Source organism: Cucurbita maxima, unplaced genomic scaffold, assembly GCF_002738345.1.
Source record: "Cucurbita maxima cultivar Rimu unplaced genomic scaffold, Cmax_1.0 Cma_Scf00002, whole genome shotgun sequence".
Taxonomy (NCBI): Eukaryota; Viridiplantae; Streptophyta; class Magnoliopsida; order Cucurbitales; family Cucurbitaceae; genus Cucurbita; species Cucurbita maxima.
This window is the reverse complement of record NW_019272018.1, coordinates 1596535-1605160: the sequence shown is the minus strand read 5'-3', so window position 1 is coordinate 1605160 and position 8626 is coordinate 1596535. Positions and strand designations below refer to the sequence as shown.

The following is an 8626-nucleotide window of genomic DNA, read 5'->3' as shown; positions in this document are numbered from 1 at the left end:
TTTCAAACTTCAATATGGAAGTTTTTTCATTCATTATTTTCATTAATAAAAGGGCCACAAAAAATATATATACATATAATATATATATAGTTTATTTATATAAAAAAAATAGTTTATTTCAAATATTGCAATAATTTTTCTTAAAAATATAGAAGAAAATAGTGGAAGACTCAACCAAAAGAAATCATACATGAAGGTGTACCCTTAATGTAGGGTCCTATTTGGGTTTTCTCTTTCTCAATGCTTTGTTCTTACTGGCACACTGCCTCATGTTTATTCCGTTCGAGAAAGAGCGAGAAGGCTGACACATCGTCCAGTGACTGGCTCTGATACCATTTGTAATGCCCCATATCTACTAGTAGCAAATATTGTCTTCTTTGGAATTTTCCTTTCGAGCTTTTCCTTAAGGCTTTAAAACGCATCTGCTAAGGGAAGGTTTCCACACACTTATAAATAATGTTTTGTTCTCCTCCCCAACCAATGTAGGATATTACCGTTAAAGTTGTAAGTTTTGCTATGTAGCAAAATACTTTATATTAAATATTTAAGCTATATTAGCGATATACCTAAAATGAAGTATCACTCCCATACTTATTATTATGTAAATGAATGATATACGACGTCGGTTTGGCTCTCTCCAGTCCACCTGTCACAAAAAAAAAATCTCAATTTCAGATATTTTTATTTTCCACCCATTTTGGTTATTATACAATTATGGAGGACACGTCAGATCGTCAATGGCTGTGATGCTCCGTCCATCACCCGCCGTCCCAAATGCAAATTCCAACTCTAAAGTGCCACCTGTCTCCCAACGCCTTACTAACGTCACTCACCTCATGAGTCACCGTCTGGGCCCCACTATTCCATGTCCACTCCCCTTCCGCCACGACTCCATCCAAAAAACACAACAAATTTATCGGAACCACCAAAATCTACATCACCAATCCCCTTCTGCCACGTGACAAAAATTTACCATTAGTGATTATTCCATGACGTGGCATAAATGAAGTGGAATTTCAGTAGTGACGTGGCGGACAGCGAACAAAATCTCATTTTCCTTGTGGCTTAGATAAAGGAAAACGGTTTTTTGACCATTCCAAATAACCCCGTTTGCATTTGCCTGAGCCACGTAACCATCTCGAACCGCACCGTTTAATCTCGGGAGTATAAATACAAAGGCTCAGCCTCTGTTCTTTGCATGAGTTAGAAGAGAAAGAAGAGAAAAAACAGGGTAGCGAATAGCGGATCCGAAAGACGAAACCTAAAAACGGCGTCGTAATGACGAAGCAGTTGAAAGAGAATCAAGAACCACTCATCTACGGCGAGTTTCTGGCGGTGGAATCGACGAGGACGACTTGTAATCCTTGTGATTTTCACTCAGCGAAGGCGGACAAAGAAGTGGAAACGGATCGGGAAAGTATAGGATCGTCGGAGGAAACAGAGTCGCCGAGATCAGTAACGAAGGTTGCGGACTGGAGGAAGAAATTGGCACATGTTCATTACCAAATTCGGAGAATCAGAGAGGAGGATTTGCATCTTGGTGAGGATATCGGCGAAGGCTTCAACGCGAAAGAGAAGATGAATTCGATCGGAGATTGGTGCGATGTTGGATATCAATGTAATCATCATCATTATCCTCCTCATTTTTATCATAACCGCGTTACTCCACAAATGAACGTTGTAATTTTCTCGCGGCCGATCTTGCCGAGCTCGCCACTCAGCGGGAAGAACACACTTAGGGCTTTAAATTAAGGTACTCTAAAAATCAAGGTACTGTTTCTGAATCGGTCGGTATTTGTGTTTTCGATTTCGATTTCGAATCTGTGAAATTAATTGAATCTTTGAGAAAACTGAAGGTTTCAATTCTTGTGATTGAGTTAGGTTTCGCTCCTGATTTTTGCGATTAGTTAGGCTGCGCAGAAAAGATTGGGAAATTGTGATCTCCGGCATCATACGCCAAATTTTCTGGCTGCTTAGGTTTTAGAGTTCGATTAAATTTGGAGGAAGAAATTAGAGGGATGAACAGTGATACAGAATCTGGAGATCAAAACCGCTACTGTAAAGTCTAATTTGAATGAAAAAGAAGAAGAAGAAGAAATGCATGAATTCTGATGATGTAAATAAATTTCTTGTCTCCCTCTGTTTCTTTGATATTTTGAAACTACCAATTATATACAATAGCAAGTATTTTTAGAAATATCTTAATTAGTAATATTTTTAATTATTGATTTTCTAAAACTAATTGGAAATATATATATTATTTTGGAGATTAATTTGAAGGGAATGAGTTTACTCAATTTAATTGGAAGAATTTAGTTTTATTGGATAGAGTTTGATGCAAGGTTGATTTAGAATTACAAAAAACAAAAATTTATGAATGCTTTTGAGAAACTTTTGTCTCTTAGCATATGAATTGAATGACATCGAGGGGTATGTTTGGGAAACAAACAAACACTTGGTATGAAGTGCTATGAATGGATGTTGAAAATTTAGGAGACAATAGAGAAATAAATTGCTACCTTCCTACTCCCTTTTAATAAAGCCCATATTTGGTTTGGTACATCTTCTTAATGGAGGGAAGAAAAAGCTTGATATCGATTTTTTAAAATAAGAGTGTAGAAACATCTTCTTAGTAGATGCGTTTCATAATCGTGAGGCGGGTGACGATACATAAAGGGCTAAAGCGGATAGTATCTACTAATTGTGAGTTTGGGCAAACGGTGTGCCTTATGAGGGTAGATTGCGAGGTTCCATATGAAAAATGAAACATTTCTTATAAGGGTGTGAGAGGGTAGATTGTGAGGTTCCATATGAAAAACGATGGAAACCTCTCCTTAGTAAACGTGCTTTTAAGGCCTTTGACTATTACAGAAGGTGAGAGATTCGAACTCAATGGATGGTGTATTTTTTGCATTCTTCGATTCTATTTAAGGTTTCAATTCTACTTCTAAAGTTGAGGTTTTGAATTTTAACCTAAAAATTATTATTATTATAAATTTAACGTTATAATATGGTTTAAATGATTGGGTTGAAAATAACCTAATTATGTTTTCACTTGGTGAATTGAGCATGCCTATACAACTACTTTCATACTTTACTTCAATTTAAATTAAATTATTATGGTCTAATATGTACATTAAACATAATGTTATTTTAATAATTGCGTTAAAGAAACTATTTATAAAAGTTTTATCAAATCATAGAGATTAATTCTCACCTTTACGACAATAGATGTCAGATTTTAATTGAACCTTAAACAAAATATCATCCGATCAACTTTTACCGATCAACTTTTAATATATAATTCTAATGATTATTTTACTAAACAAAACATATATAAATTTTCACTCGACATAAAATTGATCGAAGGAAAATACACTTACATCGTTGAGCCACCAAAAAAATATCGTGCACATTATTGATATTTGCAGTAACTTTCAATTATTTTAAATTTTTTTTAGTCATTCTATCATGGCATGTTCATTCATGTATCTCCATTGAGTAGGTGTCACCATGATGACTCCTCTGCTAAGTTTGTTTTTGGTTGAATAATAAAAAAAATATTGAATAATAGGGGGCAAAAGAAATTACTATTTATGTCTTAACTTCTCCACGAGAGCAATTTTAACGATCCAAACTCACTGTTAGCAGATATTGTCCATTTTGATTCGTTACATATCGTCGTCAATCTCACGACTTTAAAACGTGTCTACTAAAGAGGTTGTTCTGTGGGATCTCACAATCCACCTTCTCTAACTCTAATAACATTATGTCACGATCCAATTTTCAAAATTTCAAGAAATTGAACTACGCAAAATTTTACCTTATTTTTTACACTTTCAATGTTATGTTTTATTTTAATTTTGTTTTATCATCGTAGTCCGATTTTTGAGGTTTGATAGATACAAAAATGGCTATTTTAGATTGGAAAAAGGCTTTACCAATTACTATCGGAAACCAACCCAGATGTCACTATGTAAACTTTTAGTGATTCAAAATTGTCACTATGTAAGTGATAAGAATGTATATGCAGTTGGATCAGGTTTGGACATTTCTTAAACCAAAATAAATCATACTCAGTCAAACTCAATCATAAATCTTTTAGGCTGAGTTGGGTAGGGTTGTTCGAGTTATTTATTTAATTTGCTGAACTTTATTCTTTAAACGTCTATTTATTTATTTTCAAACCTTTAGTTAAAGATTAGCAATTAATTAATTAATATATATAATTATAGGGTAAGAAAAAGGTATATTTTAAAATTAATAAGAAATTTGTTGAAAATATTTTTGAAGGTATTTGGATGAGAATAATTTTGATAAATAATGTTGGAATGAAAGGGCATTTGAGTAAATTATCAACAACTTTGTCGTTTTCCCAGTTGCCAAACAAATACTATCTTCATAAAAAATGCTACCATTTTGTTGCTTCCTCCCAACAAATGCTTTGTGTTTCAATCAACTTAATGCAAACCTATCATCTAACACTGTTTACTAATAATTTTAATGTTTATTCTTTCAAATAATTAAATTTTATAATTTACTTCTATGCCCCTAACGCTCTAATAAATATTTTGTAACATTTTTCTTAAGTTTTTAGCTTAAATACGTTGTCTTCATTCTTAAAACCAAAAAATAAGTAACCTTACCATGTCCTAAGAGAGGCCGTGGAATATTAAGGTCACCGAATATCGAATTCAACGTCTGTAAGCTAAAAGCCACAATACAACGCCTTTGTCTCTTATAAAATTAGATAGCCTTTGAAGGCTTTCATCGCCTCACTTTCTATCAAATCCTTAGTCCTACACGTGATTGCGTTACACAATGAAAACTACTCGTATAAAATTTGCCATAAAATAAAAACTACACAATGATTGTGTTACACCTGACTACTCAATCTAAAACGTAAAAGTTGGATTGGGTTATTTTTTTTTTCGTTCGGGTTAGGTTGAATGTTGAAAAGTTGAAAAAAAAAACATTTGTCCATTTGCAAATTGACATCTTTAGTTGGATTAAATTAGACTTTGTTCAGGTTGGGTTGAATGTTGAAAAGTTAAAAAAAAAAAAAAAACATTTGAGTATAGTTTTAAGATTATTATGAAAATTAAGAATATAACTAATTTTAGTGATGTATTGTGACTGTTCACAATGGTATAAAATGGTATGATATTGTCTCTCACCCTTAAACAACCTTCTCTTAATCGATACTTGACTCCTTATCTAGAGCCCTCGAACAAAAATAAGAGTAAAGGGCATGACTCTAATATCATGTTAAGAATTACAAACCCTCTACAATCGTATGATACTGTCCACTTTGAGCATAAACTCTCGTGATTTTACTTTTGGCTTCTCTAAAAAGGCTCGTACCAACGAAAATGTATTATTTATTTATAAACTCATGACTAACCCTTTAATTAGCCGACATGGGATTCCCCTCCCAACAATCCTCGATAATATACTTATGATCTTCTATTTAATTAGTCAATCGTCCACTTTGATCTAACACATGTTGATTTTGTCATATTTTTTAGAGTACACACAGTAGTGATTATCTAATCTACCATGTACAAAGATTTCGAGAATATTCGAGAGTGAGAGCGTATGTACAAAATAGACAATATCATATTATTATGGAGAGTCGTGTTTTTTTAGACACTTGGAGACATTTTCAAAAAAATGAAAAGATTTATAAAATAAATAAATAAATAATGTGTGCCATGCTTTTGAGAAGAAGCACTTTACCAATAATTTATTTTCCCCTCTTGTATGCATGTACATGAATTATTGAGCAGCCATTGTGAGTTGTGACCAACCAAAGCTCATTTGGAATACATTTGCGTTTTAAAACCTCGAACACGTAATCTTTAGAACAAATTTATTTGATATTTGATGATCGACCATGTTATGATCGTTAGAACGACATAACTCCATACATGACTTTCCCTCTCTGTTCTACCATCAACTTCAGATCTACTCCTCTCTAATTCTTTCATCATGTTCGGATCTTAATCTTTCCGTTGGTTGATTCAATGAATCTTGTAATTCTTGGATCTAGATTGATGTCGATCTAGTTTAGCAAATTAAACCCAATTCAATTTATATTCAACGATTTCTTGATTGAAAACAGAGCAAGCAAAAATGAGTATGAACAAGGTATGTATTTGGTAATTGAATACAAAAATCATTCCCAATTCACAAATTCACATAACATAATGTTTTTATTACTATTATTATGATTCTGTATTTTTCCCTGTTAGATTATGTTCCTCTATTCTCCACCAAAAACACACGTAAAAAAAAAAAAAAAAAAAAAAAAAAAAAAAAAAAAAAAAAAAAAAAAAAAAAAAAAAAAAAAAAAAAAAAAAAAAAAAAAAAAAAAAAAAAAAAAAAAAAAAAAAAAAAAAAAAAAAAAAAAAAAAAAAAAAAAAAAAAAAAAAAAAAAAAAAAAAAAAAAAAAAAAAAAAAAAAAAAAAAAAAAAAAAAAAAAACAACTCTTCCACTGTACAAACAAAAACAAAGAACAGAGCAAAACCCAGTAACCAAATCAAGAAAAAAAAAATGAAGAATTTTCAGATTTGTAGCTCGAATTCGGCATTAATGGCAGCAGATCGGGCACCTGACAAGCCCATTTTCATTGCAATCGAGACATCTCTGGAACCCATATCCTTCTTCTTCGTCTTCTTCCTCGTCTTCTTCATAGAACACTTTACAGCTTCCACAGCAGGTCTCACATGGCACAAATCTGATATCCCCACACGCCTCACACCCACCCCCTTCGCCATTTTCAAGCTTCTCGCAACAATCAAGCAATTTCTCAAGCTGCCCATCTTCATGGAATCTCCGGATTTCTTCAGCCCCACCGATTTGTTTCCTCCCAATGAACACTCTGGGCAAGCTCCTTCCGCCATTTTTGTTCTGTTCTTCCATTAAAAGCTCCTTTAGCTCCTCTTTAAACCCAGAATGCATTGACACGTCTCTTTCATCTACATGAACTCCAATGGCTCTCAGAATCGCTCTCACATGGCAGCAATCTTCATATGTCTTACGAATCCCTCTTAGACTCGTGAAGTACAGAATCACCTTCTCCCTCTTCAATTTCTTTGAATCCACGGCCGCCAACGGCAATTGTCGGAGGTGAAATGGGTGATCCGGCGACAGCTTTTGTAGGGATTTTTGAAACAATGAAATCACCTCTGGATCGAAATCGGAAACCACCGATTCGAAATTCAGATTCACATCGTCGTCTTCTTCTTCATCTTCTTCTAATTGAAGCCAGAGGGGTTTCGGAGATGAATCGGTAACGGTTTCTTTCGGAATCGTCTCCGGCCGATTGAATGACCGATCGATAACCGTCCGGCTACCGAAATCGAACGAGAGGCTCCGAAATTGGGTGGGAGACGGGAGAGGGCTAGCATCTTCAAGCCCTTCCATCAGCTCCCATGTATTGATCATCTCCGGCTCCCCCGGCGGCGTTCTGACCGGAGTTTTCGCGGCGGGTTTAGCCATTTTCTCCGTGATTATACTCGACCATGTCTTCGCTTCGGCCAATCCTTCCCGGAAATCCCCAATCGTTTTGTAATCCACGTTTCTCCTTGATTGACGTTGATGATAACCACCACCATCGCCATCGCCATCGTCATCGCCATCGCCATCGCCATCGCCGCCGTCCCTATTGATTCCGAGCTCCAACGAGCCTAATGTGGAGGAGGTTAGGGCTACGACGTGGTAGCTATCGCCATTAGCTTGCGGTGGATGATGAACTTGCATCGAGTAGCTTCGAGAAATCGGCGAATATGGCCGCCGGCAATGGCGGCATCGATTTGGTTTCGAGCTTACACATCCCATTGACGGATTCAACAAAAAGGGAAAAGAGAAGATTGCATAAATTTAATAATTACAATTGTGTAAGAACAAATTATGATTTGAATCAGATCGAAATTGAAGATCCGGAAGCGAAAATTTGGAGGATCGAAAACGAAAATAATATAAAACATTCAGGAACAGGGTTCGGAATGAAAAGAATCAATAAATTGAGATTGGAAGAATCGCGAGAACCCTTGTTCCCCCTTTTTCTTCTTCATCTGATGGCCAAATTGCAGAAATCAAATGATCATAGGAAGCTGCATAAGAAACAACATAAACAAGAAGAACAAGAACAGAGGAAAAACACAGAGGGTGGAGAAGGGGAACAGAGAGCATCAATGGCGGACGGAGGAAGAAGAAAAATGGGGGATTTGGGGGAAATGATGTTTTGGGGGAGAGAAATGGGGAGTTGGGATTTGGATTTGGATTGCAGAGATGAATGGAATGGAATGGAAGAAGTTTCTCTCTCTAGATTTGAGGAGAGAGAAATGGAAGGATGGAGGAAGAAGAAGAAGAAGAAGAAGAAGAAGAAGGGGAGAGAATGATGAATGGCATTAAAAGTGGTAAATTCAGAACCGAAATTCATGTTGGCGTTCTTCTTATATACACTTGTAAGCCTTCCACAACAAAATCCAAACCGATTTTTAAATCCAACTTTTTTTTTTCTTTTTTTTCCTCTTTTTTACCTTACAAAGAAATGGTCACAGTCGACACGGACCAGTTGGGTTGGGTTGAGTTCTAGAAATTTTTAAGAGTATGTCGAATC

The 8626-nt window shown here is 35.1% G+C and overlaps 1 protein-coding gene across 1 annotated transcript; it reads right to left on the bottom strand.

Annotated features, from left to right (window-relative positions):
* Positions 1 to 6494: 6494 nt before the first annotated feature.
* Positions 6495 to 8414, bottom strand: LOC111469723 (uncharacterized protein At3g28850-like). Its single transcript, XM_023115115.1, has one exon. The coding sequence runs from the start codon at positions 7840 to 7842 to the stop codon at positions 6592 to 6594; it is 1251 nt and encodes a 416-aa protein (XP_022970883.1). The 5' UTR covers positions 7843 to 8414; the 3' UTR covers positions 6495 to 6591.
* Positions 8415 to 8626: the final 212 nt, after the last annotated feature.

Excerpts from the sequence above, each read along its gene's own strand:
- LOC111469723 (XM_023115115.1), bottom strand. The coding sequence starts at position 7,842 with ATGGGATGTGTAAGCTCGAAACCAAATCGATGCCGCCATTGCCGGCGG.